This window comes from Salvia hispanica, chromosome 5 (genome assembly GCF_029641045.1).
Source record: "Salvia hispanica isolate PSC_SH4W2 chromosome 5, Shi_PSC_v1, whole genome shotgun sequence".
In the NCBI taxonomy this organism is placed as follows: domain Eukaryota; kingdom Viridiplantae; phylum Streptophyta; class Magnoliopsida; order Lamiales; family Lamiaceae; genus Salvia; species Salvia hispanica.
The window spans coordinates 24835608-24853337 of record NC_142696.1 but is presented as its reverse complement, the minus strand read 5'-3'; the positions used below and the strand labels follow the sequence as shown (position 1 = coordinate 24853337).

Genomic DNA, 17730 nt, shown 5'->3' with positions numbered 1-17730 from the left:
CGGAACGTTGGAAGATCTCGCTCATCGGACACACAGAATACCTCTTCAAAACCCTCAACCACGTATACTAAAATCAGCACAGGGAAGTAGGGATCGATCCCACAGAGATGAATGCGCAAATAAACTTCTGGGGTTAGGAGCCCCTTGCACAGCGGAAGACTTGTACAATACAAATAAAGCAGACACGGATCTATTTGACCGATTATGCGATTAATCAATTCACATGTTAAACAGATAATTGCATGCTAGAACGCAAATAATTCATGCTCATAGAAAGTAAATCCTAAAACATGAATTCTACTGTTTAGGGTTACCGATTTTGATTCTCCAAAGAATCGACGATTGCTTGCGCCTTCTCCACGATGATCTTCAATACTAGACCATGGATCTTCTCTCTGGTTCCCGAACTGTATCTCGATATCAGGGTGGGCTGATCTTATCAAAACACTAGGACTCGAATAAAGAAGACAGAAGAAATCCTTTTGGGAAAAGGAGTGGAATTCGAAAATTCATACAGCTGGGGAAGCTGAAATTTTCGAAAATTACAAATAATGAAATTGTGATTATTCTATCTCCTTTATTCTCCTATTTATATTAAGTTCTTTTTGGGCCCAGACAGGGATCTATGGAAGGTTTTGGATATGGGCTCCCCTAATTAGCTTTTTACTAATTAAATTGAACCCACAATTTAATACAAGCTAATATTGGAATATTACGAGCAGCCACTACAGAAGTAATATTGAACTCTCCCCATCCAAATCCGAAATTACAAGTAATCCGGGTTTCCACTTTGTTTATTATTTATTTCCCGCGCTTAAGATATGAATATCCATTAATTAATCAATGTCTGCTATGGACTTAATTAATTAATATCTTATTAATTCCAAGAGTGGACTTAGCAAGAATCATTTATTTATTATTCATAGAGTAATAAAACTCCAACTGGCCAGTTTTCCGAATAACAAAACCTTGTTCGAGCTCCTCTTGAGGACATTATCAAACGGGACTCACCTCGCGCACGTTTCAACATAATAGCAATCCTAGCACCGCTAGATATTAATCACCACTACCCAATATATCAGGATTATTGGGTTGCGAAAAACTCGCACCATTTGATAAGTCAAAGTAGTGCATAATCAATACCGTATGCTCAATGCTAACGTATGTAGATTAAGAAATAGTATTTTATCAAGACCTAGTCTTTGAGTAGATAGCATAAAGACACGTCTTGCTGTTAGATCCATTCAGTGCTATACCACACCAACGTCATCTTATTTCAGAAAGGCTTAGAAACAATCGGACTGACATTGCAACCTTTCACGATAGGTAGTCTAAGCCTATCTGGGTTGTGAAATTCTTCTTTTTCTTTTGCAAAGCATTGCATAGAACCGACTGTGTTACCTTAAAGTGGACGACGCCCACAACCAGTCTACTAAGCAAAAGACTTAGACTTTGTTTGCTTCTTATGCATTTAAATGTTTGTAAAACATCTTATAAATGCACAAGAAAACACAATGTAATAATAATAGTGATTCTATTCGTGCGAGACTGCTCGAATAATACTGAATCGGGTTAAAAGTGGATTGTAGAGTTTTACGTATACAAGCAAGATTCTATTCGAGTGAAACTTGCTCGAAACATGCTTTTCAGTATACCAAACCTAACAATCTCCCACTTATACTCAAAACATGCTTTCGAGTATACCCACTGCCAAAAACTCTCCCACTTATACACAAAGCAGGTATTGATACTAGATATATCGAACTACCATTCATTTCACAAGGTGAAAGAAAAATCTGCTTGGTTGTTCTCTGATTATATCTTTTTCACCATAATGTCTTTGCTGCGTACTTGATCTTTAATTAATTTTATCCCCATATGTGATTGCTTAGCTTAATAAACTCGTGTGTCCCTTGAGTTAGCCTTTACTAGAGTAATAAAAAAAATAATACTCGTAGGCGTACTCAAACTTACGATTAAAGCTATTAGGAAGATATTCCTAAGGTAAACACATATTCAGAGGATGACTTACTCGATCACTGATTAGTCATAAAACTAAGACAGTGTAACCCCAAGGACATTACATGAATGACTGGTAAACTAGAATATAGTTACTAGTCTTTCTCAAGCACTAGGGTATATTCATTACCTCAATCAAAATCCTTTGCCATGGTTAACATGATATATACTTGCTATGCTTAAGCACAACTAATATCAAACTTAGTACACATTATAGCATATATGAGACAACTATCTCCGAAACTAGTCTCATAATTCTTGATTTCACTAAGCGTCAAACGACACTTGACTAGAGACAAGAAAATTCCATCTTGAGAGGTATAAACCTTTTCATGGAATTTCTAATGCTTAAATATTCCAAGCAATGTGTAGATATAGGATTCCTAAGAGAATCTCAACATTCTTTCTAGCGATCTTAAAAGGACTTAGATGCTAAGAATGTAATTAGTTTCTCTTAAATCATTTATCTTAAACCGGGTAGACTACCAGTTTCCTACGCCAGATGTCAATCTTAGTTGTTTGCAACTTTTGTAGATTTCATCATCGTAGAGTACCAATAATACCACATTTAATGCACTTTCAACTTCCTGGTGCTTACAGCACTGCAATGGGCAAAAGTCAAATTTCAGACATTTGACAATTTTGATAAAACACATATACTCTGATTTAGATGCTTGCCTAAGACCACGAAGGTCTTTATAAACTTCCAATCATGCGTTTCTTGCCCTTAATTACATATCCATTAGAATGTTCTAGTAGATCATTTCCTCAAGACTTCTATTTATAGAAGACTGTCTTGACAATCATAATACATACATTCTAATTTATGTAAGTTCTAATAGACAATAGGATCAAATAAATCCTGGCACAACGATAGCGAGAAGATAATTCTCTTTGGGCATAACCCATTGTCATTGTCTAGCCTTTTGAGATCCATATTTACACTTGCAAATATACTAGCTCCCACTGACTGACACAGCCTATAGGTAGTTTTGCAAGTTTTGTAAAACATGTTGTCTATCTAAGATTGTAGTTTGAAATCTATCACCTTTTCAAAGATGAATATCCAAATGAACCAATACTACATTGTAGTTAAAGGGATTATGTTCAAGTTGATCTAAGACTGAGTCCTACGACACTCTTAGACCCATAAACTTATTGTGTTCCAGTGGAACGCTCCCACTACTATATGATTCTTACAATCTTAGGTACTGAAGTTGATTTTATTAGTGCAAAAGTTTCTAATGGTATGACTTCTTGGTAATGTGGAAAATCCGATATCTCTCTCTTTATTTTGAGAGTTATCACGCTGTTAGGCTTGTAGTTCATCTCTAGATCTTCATACAAGAATTATATCTTTGAAGATTATAGAACTTATAACCTTACATCATTTGGGAAAAACCTTAAAACATGCCTCAGTACTCAACTCCAATTTCTTGGACACTTTTCCAACACGTGTTGGAACAACATTACACCTTGAGATATGCTAGACTAGAGACGCTCTAGTCCACAACTCGTGTTTTGTAGAAGGTACTGATGTTGGTAGTTTCTTTAATGTTTATCCCATCAATGATAAGATTTTAATGAGTACAACTCGTCACATAATCGAACTTGTCTTAGAAAGACTTCGATTCCTTCTTACATAACTATCCCATTCATTAGATGAATGCTTGGATTCGTCAATGGAGATTAGACTCCCGCTACTGATCATAACCCTTTGCTTGTCTCCTTATGGTGTAAACCATTAAGACTTGCTAGTCTTTCTATGTTGCACTTCTATAAGTATTCTGAATCTCTTGAAAAATCAAATGATTCTAACTCGTAGTGCATCAAATAGACTTTCTCAACTCTCAAGCTATTTAACGAAATATTAAAATCTTGATAGTCTAGATCAGTTCGAACAATTTCTAAGTATTTTCTTGGCCTTAAGGCTAAGAGCCATAAATACTTTATCATTCAATCATTAAGAAGTTGATGTGTTGTTGAATACTCAACCTTGTCGCACTTATATTATTTTAATACTATGATGCCTTAAGCATCAACCATAAAACAATAGTTGAGCATTAATAGCTCCCACTGCAACAAAAACCTAACTAGATAAAGTTCTCTTACTTAGAAGTTGCATTGTCATGTAAGTCATTGCCCTTCTATAAAATAGGTCAATCCAACTCACAAAGCATCTTTTCTCGCTTTAAACAAACTTCGATGACAATCCAGGCTCTCTCATTTCCATATCTAGTCTTTTGTTCAAATGAACTAGGACTTAAGAAAAATGCAGCCTTTATGAATTCGTCATCTATCATGTTACTTTCCTCTAATAGTAACACAACGACTATTATTCTGAAGATTTTCTACTTTTCAGTTAGACCTTCTAATAGTCATTTCTTGTTACTTTAGGCGATGACTTGTGTCAGAAACTATTTAAGTGATCAAAAGATCCTCAAAACATTCTGTCACTTTAGGATATTCCAATCGAATCATCTTGACAGATTCTATTGATATCCATCTTTCATCGTCATTTACCAAGACTTGTCGAGCTACTTAAAGGAAAATAGCTTGACCTTATTCCTCAAAGAGCTTGTCAAGTACATGCATAATGCATTCTCGAACATTCTTCGTGGAATTATGTCGAGGAAATGGAGGACATGAATCATTGAGTATAAACTCAAGGTTTTCAGCGATGAGAAACTTATCCATTTTCGTTTCCGGTCTACATAATTTAGGCATTCGAGTTTACTTTCTTTAAGGATCGCAGACAAATATTAAATGACATAATGAAGATTTGGCAAAGAAACTTATTATCACATACTCATGCTCAATACATAATCACAAATAACCACAAAACAATTATGTATCTTACAACAGCAAAATTAATAAATTGTATCCTCCTTTGGAGGTTAATACGCATTAATATTTTGACAATTTTACTGGTCACAACACCGACGCATCAATATCTTCCTCCTTTGGAGGTCAACACGCCTAATGCTGCATAAGCACGACCATCAGATTTAGCATTACAGAATTTTATTTCTACAACACACTCCCATAACAATGTTCATGTGCTGATAACAAAACCAAGCTATCTCATAAATTCTGATTGAACCCTGAAACTCGCAGTTCCTTAGGATTATTGTCCCCACTTTGCAGGTGGCAATAATATTGGGAACCACTTTCTAGTTCATTCTATTTATTATGTGAGAAGTCCGCCCTTATGAACTTACTGTTTTCGTAGGATTATTGTCCCTACTTTGTAGGTGGCGATAATATTAGAAAATCAGCTTCACAAAATTTGGCAGTCCAACCGATGGAGACCATATACAACGCACTTGTTGTAATCATCACTTAGATATTTAGTATGGTTTTTGCATAATTATCACATAAGCAGATAAAACAGATAATCCACTTAAAATAGATAAACACCAAATAAACAGATAAATCCATTTAATGCATGACATTTAAACACACATGATAACTAACGACAATTATTTAATCTAGTCAAGGGAGAATCAATTAAATAATTAAATTTTATATTGGATAATAATTATCCAAATTTATTTAGGATTTTTCAAGATAGAGTTAACTATCTAAATCCGTTTAGGATTATTCTAGATTTTATTTCGATAAAATCAAATCCTACAATTCAAGATAACGTTGATCTAGGATTATCATTATTTAAATCGTACTAGGATATTACTAGATAGAAACATTTCCATCATAATCCATAAGATAAAAATAAAATCCTATCAACCAAGATTTATAAAAATCTTAATTCTATTTAGAATAGACAATCCAGAATATATCAAACATTACTTAGGATTTCTTAGATAAATAAATTTATCTAAATCCAATTAAATAAGGATTTTCTTATATATTATCAATATCCTAATCTATCTAGGATATAAATCCAAAAGATAAGGATAACTTGGATTAATATTTATTTTTAATCCATCTAGGATTTGTCTTAATAGAATTAAATCTATTCAAATCCATAGGATAAAAATAAATTAATATTAATATTATTTCTAATCCATCTAGGATTTAATCTTGGAGTAAATCCATATAAATCCATAGAATTAAATAATATTATATTATAATTATTCAAATCTATCCAAGATTTATCTAGGAACAAATCCATATAAATCTATAAGATAAGAATAAAATATTATATTATCACTATCCAAATCCATCTTGAATTTATCTATGAATAAATTCATATAAACTCATAGGATAAGAATAAAATAATATTAGTCATTATTTAAATCCAACTAGGATTTATCTAGGGATGAATCCACATTAATCCATAGGATATAAATAAAATTAGATTGTCATTATCCAAATTTAACTAGGATTCATCTAGGAATTAAATCCCTACAAATCTATAAAATAAGGATAAAATCTATAATTAATTCATGATTTAATACAAAATCAAATCTTATATAATATATAAAATCCACAAGATATATTCAAATCTTAATTCTAAATTAATCTTGAATTATTTCCAAAATTGAATCCAAGGATTTGAAATCCTAATCAAATTTGGAAAGCGAACTTTGAACGAACCTTGCATGGCTCGGCTGGACTCTCACTGAATCCATGGCCGCTGTCACGTTTCTGGCCAGATCGCATTCGCCTCTCGAGTCCGGGAACTTCCCACAAAGGGCTCCCACTCGAATCGCGACCCGCTGCTGTTCTGCGTCGCGCTGCTTCATCATCATCGGTGCTGTGACGTCTCCGGCACTGCTGCTGCGTCGTCACTTGTGCGACGTCGTCTACGCAGCTGCTGCTGCCCCAACACGAAACTGCTGCTGCGTCATCACCGTTGCTGCCAGCGACCCGTCGAGACAGCCCAGCCTGACAGCTTGGGCAGCCTGAACTCCGGTCGCCGCCGCTGTCACAAACGGACTGTCGCTGCTGTTCGTGCTGTTTCTGCGTCGCAGCCACTGCTCCGCCGCTGATTCTCCGCGGCTGACCTGGCGCCCCTGCTGTATCATCGCTGCATCGCAGCGAACACGCTCCGTTCCGACCCGTCAAGCCCGAACAGCCGTGACCAATTCAATTGAACAATTCCGCAAAGATGAATTCACGTTATCAACTCTCAATTGATTTAAGGACAAAGTGATTGGAGCAATCATTACACGTAATGATGATGTTATTTTGACTACATGTCTTGGCTAATTAAATTCCACATGTCACGGCTTTTCAATTCTTCGTTCATACGTTATATCCATTAATTCGAAAATTAACAACCACGCAACGCAACGAAGAAAAACATGCATTCAAGCAATTCACATAACAAGAAATTAATCCACATAATCAGAGACAAAAATTGGCTCTGATACCAATTTCTGGGGTTAGGAGCCCCTTGCACAGCGGAAGACTTGTACAATACAAATAAAGCAGACACGGATCTATTTGACCGATTATGCGATTAATCAATTCACATGTTAAACAGATAATTGCATGTTAGAACGCAAATAATTCATGCTCATAGAAAGTAAATCCTAAAACATGAATTCTACTGTTTAAGGTTACCGATTTTGATTCTCCAAAGAATCGACGATTGCTTGCGCCTTCTCCACGATGATCTTCAATACTAGACCATGGATCTTCTCTCTGGTTCCCGAACTGTATCTCGATATCAAGGTGGGCTGATCTTATCAAAACACTAGGACTCGAATAAAGGACTCGAATAAAGAAGACAGAAGAAATCCTTTTGGGAAAAGGAGTGGAATTCGAAAATTCATACAGCTGGGGAAGCTGAAATTTTCGAAAATTACAAATAATGAAATTGTGATTATTCTGTCTCCTTTATTCTCCTATTTATATTAAGTTCTTTTTGGGCCCAGACAGGGATCTATGGAAGGTTTTGGATATGGGCTCCCCCAATGAGCTTTTTACTAATTAAATTGAACCCACAATTTAATACAAGCTTATATTGGAATATTACGAGCAGCCACTACAGAAGTAATATTGAACTCTCCCCATCCAAATCCGAAATTACAAGTATTCCGGGTTTCCACTTTGTTTATTATTTATTTCCCGCGCTTAAGATATAAATATCCATTAATTAATCAATGTCTGCTATGGACTTAATTAATTAATATCTTATTAATTCCAAGAGTGAACTTAGCAAGAATCATTTATTTCTTATTCATAGAGTAATAAAACTCCAACTGGCCAGTTTTCCGAATAACAAAACCTTGTTCGAGCTCCTCTTGAGGACATTATCAAACGGGACTCACCTCGCGCACGTTTCAACATAATAGCAATCCTAGCACCGCTAGATATTAATCACCACTACCCAATATATCAGGATTATTGGGTTGCGAAAAACTCGCACCATTTGATAAGTCAAAGTAGTGCATAATCAATATCGTATGCTCAATGCTAACGTATGTAGATTAAGAAATAGTATTTTATCAAGACCTAGTCTTTGAGTAGATAACATAAAGACACGTCTTGCTGTTAGATCCATTCAGTGCTATACCACACCAACGTCATCTTATTTCAGAAAGGCTTAGAAATAATCGGACTGACATTGCAACCTTTCACGATAGGTAGTCTAAGTCTATCTGGGTTGTGAAATTCTTCTTTTTCTTTTGCAAAGCATTGCATAAAACCGACTGTGTTACCTTAAAGTGGACGACGCCCACAACCAGTCTACTAAGCAAAAGTCTTAGACTTTGTTTGCTTCTTATACATTTAAATGTTTGTAAAACATCTTATAAATGCACAAGCAAACACAATGTAATAATAATAGTGATTCTATTCGTGCGAGACTGCTCGAATAATACTGAATTGGGTTAAAAGTGGATTGTAGAGTTTTACGTATACAAGCAAGATTCTATTCGAGTGAAACTTGCTCGAAACATGCTTTTCAGTATACCAAACCTAACATAAACATGTTCAAAGACTCGGGAACTATTTTTGGGTTGGCTGCTGCCACGCAATTTGGGTTGAGGAAATTAAACTAGACTTGGTGTTGAAAATTTGCTATGCTAACAACTAGATCTAAGAACTACTTCCTAAATTTACCTAGACCTGGGAAAACAACTGACGGTGGGGACCATTTATTGAAAAGGTAAAATACGGATGAAAAGCTGTAAAATAACTAACTAAAGTACTAACTAACAGCGACAGCATCTTCTCCAACAATTGGCATGAAACATCCAGTAAAAACAGAGTGAGAACGTAATTCAAAACGAAGCAACAGAAATTAAAGCGACAAAATCGAAGAACAATTAAAACTAAGGCAGATTTACGGCTACTAGACGAAATAAAGTAAAAAGAAAGCAGAAAGTTCAAAATCCATGCAAAACTCGGTTTCCCCTGTTCAGATCCACACTTCGGATGCTAAATCCACTCCGGATCCAAGCATCCGAAACAAACTCCGTCCAAAATTATACCCATAGCTACAGATTCGCCGATTAACCACATATCAACAACAACAGCACAGATCCACAACCTATTTCCCAGATCAAGCACATAACATTCAAAACAGAGAATAACATTCAACTTCTGAAATAAAACCACAAAACACAGAATCAACGTAAATCAACACAAAATAAACACCATCGTGACGTAAACTAAATGCATAGATAAACGGTAAGTAGCAAACAACCAATCGACTTTGGAAACGTTGAAGTTCGATGGAATAAAAGTGCAAAAACTGAATGTAAATGATTGTATCTTCGCCCTTCGTGAGGACGGTGTTACCACTAACTTTCTCGAAGATAAACCTCTAACTACCCCATAATCCCCATTTTTCCCAAGTGTGTGTGAGTGTGTGAGCTGAGAGCAAAATCATGTATATATCGTGTGTTGCATGCTCCACTATATATAGGCGTGGAAGTGGGTCCAGCAGGGGCTCTCTTGTGTGAATAGTCTTCTTCGCCCTCAGCTTTTGACTCCCTTCGTCCAGCCATTTTCTCCTCGAACTCGCTCACTTTTTCGCCTTTTTCCTTCGTTGGTCCACTGCCTTCAGCTCTTCTTGAACTTAGTGATTTCCTTCACACACCTGGCTTAATGATTGTGTTAGACCCAGTAAAAAAATGATTTTTCACCACATAACCGATGCATGAAATTAGCCTTATCAATGGACAATGCTGAGAAAAAGTTCTCGTGTCATCCTAAATCTGCGGTGAAAAACCATCGGGCCCCACTGTGATTCCTCCGCAAAATAGTCTGCGAACAGACGTTGGTGAGCTAGGTTGTGCTCGCAGCGGACAAACGCCCGACGGCGAATCAGCCTCTGGATCTGCTCCGCTTGGAGTTGGACCTGCTCCGCCGCTTCACGCTCCCGCTCCATTTCGGCTAAGCATTCCGCCGCAGCCTTTTAAACACAATCGAACAAGGCCCGAGTAATGCCCTCCGAAGTACTCAAATCGTCGTCATGTCTCATTTTTTTAGTGAGAGAAAGAGTAGTGTGTGGGGAGAAGATAGTTGATGAGAGATGGGAGAGAAAAGTGTGGGAAAATGAAGTGAAAAGTGAGATATATAGATAAAAGAAATTAAAAAGATTTTAAAAAAAAAACGCGTTTTATCGTCCGCGTGACCCGCAATGGGGCGGACGATGCGTGTCGAGTGGTGCATCGTCCGCGGACGATGCATCGGAAATCGTCCACGTGGCTACAGTGGTGGATGGTAGCACGTCTGATGCATTGGGTGAACTATCATCCGCCCCACTGAGGATGCTCTTAAGATCGCATCTCAAATTCTAGGCTTCTAGCTTACACTGACAAGTGTTATAGATTTAATGTTCTAATTGTTGAAAAATTTATACTTCCTTCGTTCCACTATAAACGATTTTTATTCTTTTATGGGATGTCCCACCTAAAATGTCATTTGATTTTTAGTTAAATATAACAAAATTATTTTATCGTCCATTCCAACTGATAATTAAATTAGAGTTTTATTGTTCTTGTTGTATTTTGTAACTCTACGCTCTTAGAATTGTTGTGACACAAGGAACGTGTCGCTAGGTTGTGATGGTGGAAAGTACAGCTCCATTGAAGACTAAAAAGCTCCATTATTTTTATGTGAAGATATAAACCTTGCTGCAGATGTTGCATTTAGGTCATTGGGATCAATTCGTTTGTCAACATTGGGCTGGCCCATTTTTTATCTAGATGAGCCTTGTTTTGTAAACCCAGTAAAAGTTTTGGGTTGACCTGTTTTAGACGCTCACAATCGCGCTTATTTATTAATCCATCATGTTTAACAAATTAATTAATTGTAAGTATTCGAGATTATCTGTAATTTGATTACATAGTTCACCATCTAAATAAAAAAAGTTAAGTTAAGGTTCAATAAAATCTAGACTATTGTCAAAATACAACAAATTAAAAATTTATAGTACTATATTTTTTCGTCAAAAATTTAACCGGTTAATAACCAAAGTTGAGTATATTATATACTCCTATATACTTTATATATGTATAATCAATTAACTCTTGAAATAAACTTTTTCTGTAGTTCTAAAAAAAGGGAAAAGAAGACGGCAAGTAATGTTAAAATGGAGATATATTTATTACAAGCAAAGTAAAAAAAAAGATTATTCTTATGAACATTATCGAGAAATAGTACTTAACAAGTATGAGGAGAAACTACTACAAGTAAAGGAAACTTTTTATGCATTGTGAGTCCACTAGATTCACTCACATCCAACTGTTCCATCTTTGCTCCATTAGGCAATTCGAAATCGAAGTTAAGCACTAACTTTGCTAAAGCAAGCTCATAGACTGTCATTGCGAATGTAACACCTGGACAACCCCTTCTACCTGATCCAAACGGGGTCAGCTCGAAATGCAAACCTTTGTAGTCTATGTCCGTCTCAAGGAACCTCTCCGGATAAAATTGTTCAGGTTTTTCCCATAACAACGAATCCCTAGCAATTGCCCATGCATTGATCAAGGCGCGTGTGCCGGATACGATGTCGTAGCCTAGTACTTTTGTGTCTTGAGTTAATTCACGAGGAACTAGTAATGGGATCGGTGGGTGCAGCCTCAAACTTTCCTTTGTCACTGCTTTTAAATAGAGCATTTTCTCTAAGTCTTTCTCATCTATTTCGACCTTGTTTCCCACTACTTTTCTCACTTCATTTTGAAGTGTTTTCATGGTTGTTGGATTCCTTATAAGCTCTGTCATCGCCCATTCAAGAGTTGTGGATGTTGTATCAGTTCCACCAGCATACATATCCTTTTGTAAAGAGTCATTATACATGCTCCATTATTTATGACACATTCAAAATAATTGATTCATTAGCCTAAAAATCAACTAATCGAATTGATCATGAATGAATACTCTAGTACATATTTACTATACAAAAAAGCGTTAAAATTTTAAAGTATATATAACAACAAATTGAATGTCAAAAACTCAAATCATGATACCTCGAAAGATGATTTGCTTGCAACTTTGATGAGGGTTTACAAATAAGAGAAAAAGGAGCATGGAGAAAAAAAGTGAAGTAAAAAAAGAGTAAAAACAAAAGAAACAATTTAAATTAATTCAAGAATTAATTAAAAGTTTGCAATACTATGGTATTCAACCATGGGCCCATTCATGGTACTACATCACGAGTTTTTTGGTTCAAAATGATTCAGTGTTCCACCACGGTCAAATCAATCAAATTGAGCAAACGGCTTGAAAATTTACAAAATTTCTTGCAATTCCACAACTTTAAAAAATAATCAATCATATTATAATTTTATCATTTTTCTTAAATTTTTCCATTTATTTATATTTTGAGGGATGCTTTTTATATAAATATTTATGTCACTTATAACAATCATAGATTTAAACCAGAAAATATGGAATATAATGTCAAAATTATGAAATAATTAACTATTTTTAAAGTAACAAAATTAATCACAATATAACCAACTTTGCAATATTATTTCAATTTGTATATTACTCCTATATTAAAATGAAAGATAAGAGAAAAAGAGGGATACCAGGATGATAGATTTGATAGCATTATCGTCAACAGAAGAGCCACTCCCATTCTCCCTCTGAAAATCAAGCAATATGTCAACAAAATCCAACTCATCACCATCACACTCTCTCCTTTCTCTATCCCTGTGCTCTTGAAGCACACTCTCCAAAAACTGATCCAATGCTTTAGCCACTCTCTCAATTCTCCCATCCACACCATCAAACCTCCTCATCCAACTCAGCCATGGAATGTACTCCCACAAAGGTACAACCCCCAACAGCTCCTCGAACTCCGCTATAATTCTGTGAAAATTCCTCTCTCCGGCGCCGGACTTCTTCCCCAGCGCCACCATGCTGATCACATCGTTCGTCATCGACGCCACCGCGTCCCTCAGGTTGATCACGCCCGTCGATGAAGACCTGATCTTGTCGACCATGAGGGACGTCTCTTCCTCCATCACGCGGCGGTAGGATTGGACCCTCTTGCCGCACAGGAGATGAAGCACGCATACGCTGCGGATCCGGCGCCAGTACTCTCCGTAGGGCGCGAACGCCACGTCTCTGCAGTTGTAGAGGAGCCTCGCGGGGATGCTCATTTTGGGCCGGCTTGCGAAGATCAGGTCCTGGCTTTTCATGATCTCACGCGCCGCCTCGGCTGAGGAGGCGACGAGGACGGGGACCTTGCCGAAGTGGAGGAGCATGAGGGATCCGTGGCGGCGGGAGAGGGACTGGAGGGATCTGTGGGGGAGTGGGCCCACCTGGTGGAGGTTCCCCAACCCCGGGAGCTTTGGAGGAGACGGCGGTGGTCTTTTTCGGGAGGATGGAGCGTGGCTGCGGCGCCATTTGTGGAGGAAGAAGAGGAGGAAAGGAGTGGAGAGGATCAGAATCAAGAAATGTGAGAGAGAAAGCATTTGCATTGTAGGTGTAGTAATTTGCAGAGAAAGAAGGAATAACATCCAATTTAAATAGAGAGTATAGCTCAAAATATCTTCACATATATGGTTAAAAAAATATACACGTTTATTATATGGATGTATGGAGAGTACGTGAAGTGGCAAGCAATTAAACATGGCTTTCATCCCAACATTAGTGATATAGGAATGATGGTACACCATTGCGGACTCAACATCCCACAATGGTCGTAAGAGTAATCGGTCGGTGTGTGGTGTATAGACTAAATGAGCTCTCTATGCTAACAGATTAGTCTTTTGGAATGAGTTCTTCTAATCTGTAACAAATGGCCCACTAGATAGTCTTTAAAGTCGTCGAGGGACAGTTTCAGATAGAGAAACCATACACCCCAATTTTTTATGGATTTGTCGTCCACAGACTACGACTCTTATGTATATTGCTTCATTTTGTTAAGGAAGCTCAATTTCAGCTGCATAACTTTCTATATATATGGAGTATCTTTTTTCTATTTCTTTGTTCTGGAATGTAGGATGTTAGAATTAGTGGAGTGTCTTGATTGATCTAGTTTTATCTTTCTAACTCTAATCTATTGATTTGTTTTATATATGAGGAATGTGTTGTTAGGTGAAAATTTGGTCTGCCAGTCTAGCTAATTGTATGTAGTACGTATTTGTTTGTGGGCTCAAATAATCATGCAAGCTGAGCATAAATTAACTGCAGAAGATCTAGTGATAGAAATGTAAGTACCTAAGGAAAAATGTCTCGAATTCAAGTATATTGTGATGCGGCCTTTAAAATTTTTTATTTGTTTCCGATAAAAAAAGGAATATACGAAGAAACTTAATGTTACCTTTGGTAATCCATTTAGTATTCAAATGAAATTTGAAACTATCTTCTTATTTAAGAAAAAGAAAGGGGGTGAAAACGTTTAGTCCATATTAGGTGGGAGCGTTATAGCATGAGAGGACTGTGAAGGGCGCTTCCATGATTAAAAGAATGAATATAAAATATTGTGGAAATTATTGAAAGCAAAACTTAAATGTAAATTAAAATCTTTATAGCGGGGGTTGCGTGCATAAGTTTTGATCTTATTTGTTTTGATTAAATTTTACTATAATCCACGTTTGAGTCCACGTAATTACAACTAATCATGTCATTATTGTATATGTTCACGAGATTCAATAAATTAATAAAGCTCTTGCTTGGTTGGTGGCCGTTCAAATACTTGCAATATTTTATGTTAACTCGATTCATTGAATGAGGTTTAATTACTAATTACAAGAAATATACTCGAGTAATAACTACTCCAGATAAATATGTATTGAGATACATAAATAATAATAATAATATTTCATATTTATATATTTTTTTTAATTAAAATTTAGTACGGAGTATTTATTTTGACAAGTGCTTTAAGGTGCAAAAGGGTCCGTTGTGCTTTGCTACGAATTTTTTATCAACAGCCAAAACCCAAGCTACCAATAAAATATTATCTGTATATATAAAAAGGTTAAATTCAAATGAGAACACTTCTTATAGTGTGAATTGAACGTGAAATTCAAATGAGAACACTTCTTATAGTGTGAATTGAACGTGAGAATCATTTTTTACCTTGGAGCGTAGATTTACACGTACACACATCTAAAATATAAAATGATTTGAATCTTTTATTTATGAGTACCAAACACCATACTCTATCAATGCTAAGGGACACCATAATTATATAGGTTGAATATAGTTGTTAGATGCTGACTCAACTTATTTTTAACACAAGTATACCTGCAAGTGTATGGGGCTAATGCTGTCATACCAGTCTCTAGCATCATCTCTCAAGGAAAATGGGATAGCCTTAGTCTGATTTGTTCATCTCTCACCCTATTAAGCTTCACCGTGTTAGTGATCTGAATAAACTTAGTAAGATGCTTGTTGGGATCTTCATTGGCCTTCCCCGCAAAAGCATTAGCCTCAGCCATATTTAGCAATCCTGGCTTGAGCTCAAAATGATTGGCATCGATCCCATCGTTGCCAATTGGTGGGTCCTCTACCTCTCTGTAAGCGTACATGTTTTGCACTGGCGCCATGGCTTGTTGTTCATTTTTTTCTTTAACCTGTTTCACCAAATCTGCAAGTTGTAGTTGGAGTTGATGGACTATCGGATCTGGATGTGGTGCATTGTTCTCTCTGTTGTCCGCCATTGTTATTGCAACAGGAGTAGGCGGTTCTCTCTTAAGAGGCGAAAGTGATCGCCTTTGGTTGAGCCTTCTCTGAGCGTTTCTCCTTCAGTTGGATGCTTCGATCTCAAGATCAAATAACTCTAATGGTTGCCCCTTAGAGCGAGTGAGCATACAACCTAAAAAGAAAAACACAAAAGTGAGAATAACTCAAAAAGAAAAAAAAAGGAAAAAAAAAAAAAAAGAGAAAAGTAAAGCAATTAAAATCTAGATTAGTTCTTAATTTTTATCACGATATTAGGCTATAGTAACACAAAATTGTCCCCGGCAACGGCGCCAAAAACTTGACTCGACTTATTTTTAACACAAGTATACCCGCAAGTGTACGGGGCTAATGTAGCAAATAGTAAGCAAAGAGTATCGTATCCACAGAGACAATGAGTGTCAACCTAATTACCACGAACCAACCTCAACTACTATCTAGATGAATCGGAATTTTGGTTTTTCTAAATCTATTTAAAAGCAAGGTAAAAACAATTAAAAACAAATAGAGAACTAAAGCAAATAAGAGAAAACGGATGTAGATCAAGGACGAGGAAGGTAGAATCCTACGGGATCGATAACAATTATCCTATGCTCAACTAATTTCCTAACTATGCCAACAAAGGGTCTCAAGGGTTATTAAGCTATCACTAAGGTAAAACTATATCTTTTCTCAAAGCATATAATTTGTAGATTGCTACCTAGAACCGAAGTGTCCTTCCTAGAACTAAGGTAACAACTCCTAAAAGCTCCTAAGATACTTAGCTTCATTCAATGGCTCAAATCTGTCGATTATATTGGCAAAGATGTCAACTTCTCTTTTTTCAAATTAAACTACTCACTTCCCAGGTATTATAGTAAAATCCACGTGCATTTATAAGGTGATCAGTCAAATAAATGTATAAGCACAAGAGGAGTCAAAATAACCACATGAGCCAAGGCATAGGAAAAGAAAATCAATTAAACATAAGAATCATTGTATCTCCTCCGTAGAACTCTACGAAGGGTTTAGCTACTCATGTTCAACACAAAAGTCAAAGAAATATTCAAAAACATTGTTTGAATAAGAATAAAACTAAAAGTAGAAACTCCTAGAATTGGATTGGGCGGATTGGAGGCTTCGTCTTCAATCTTGCGATGAATACTCGTCCTCTGTTCATTCTTCTATTCTTTCTAGATGAAAAAAGTGGTATTTTTAGGGTATGAGGCGTGTAAATTGTGTTTGGAGGCGTTTCCTAGGCATATATACACCTAGGGTTAACTTTGGGCCCGAAATAAACTGTCGGACGAAGCTGGCGGGTCGCCAGGTTGGGTGTGCGTCGAAGCTAGCGAGTCGCCAGCTGCTTACGGCATTTTTCTCGTCTTTTGCTAGCGGGTCGCCAGGTTCGTTTGCATGCGAACCTGGCGGGTCGCCAGCTAGGTCACTGTTGTGCGCAGTCTTGGTAAAACGGCCATAACTTCTTCTACCGAACTTCGATTGAGACGTTTAAGATATCCACGTGAAGCTCTTTCGAAGACGAAGAGAATGGTATGCATTACATGCGAATCGGACTTCAAAATCTCCAGAAAATTTATCTCGAACATTGAGCAGCTGCACATCCACATATTTTGTACATTTTTCTACACATTCTTCACAAAATTGTCAAAATAC

The 17730-nt window shown here is 36.6% G+C and overlaps 1 protein-coding gene across 1 annotated transcript; it reads right to left on the bottom strand.

Moving 5' to 3' along the window:
• Positions 1 to 11523: 11523 nt before the first annotated feature.
• On the bottom strand, positions 11524 to 13907 carry LOC125190721 (cytochrome P450 71A6-like). The gene is made up of 2 exons (XM_048088094.2): positions 12975 to 13907; positions 11524 to 12216 (listed from the first exon to the last, which is right to left on the bottom strand). Exons 1-2 carry the CDS (start codon positions 13869 to 13871, stop codon positions 11605 to 11607), a joined length of 1509 nt encoding a protein of 502 aa, XP_047944051.1. The 5' UTR covers positions 13872 to 13907; the 3' UTR covers positions 11524 to 11604.
• Between the last annotated feature and the right edge of the window lie 3823 nt (positions 13908 to 17730).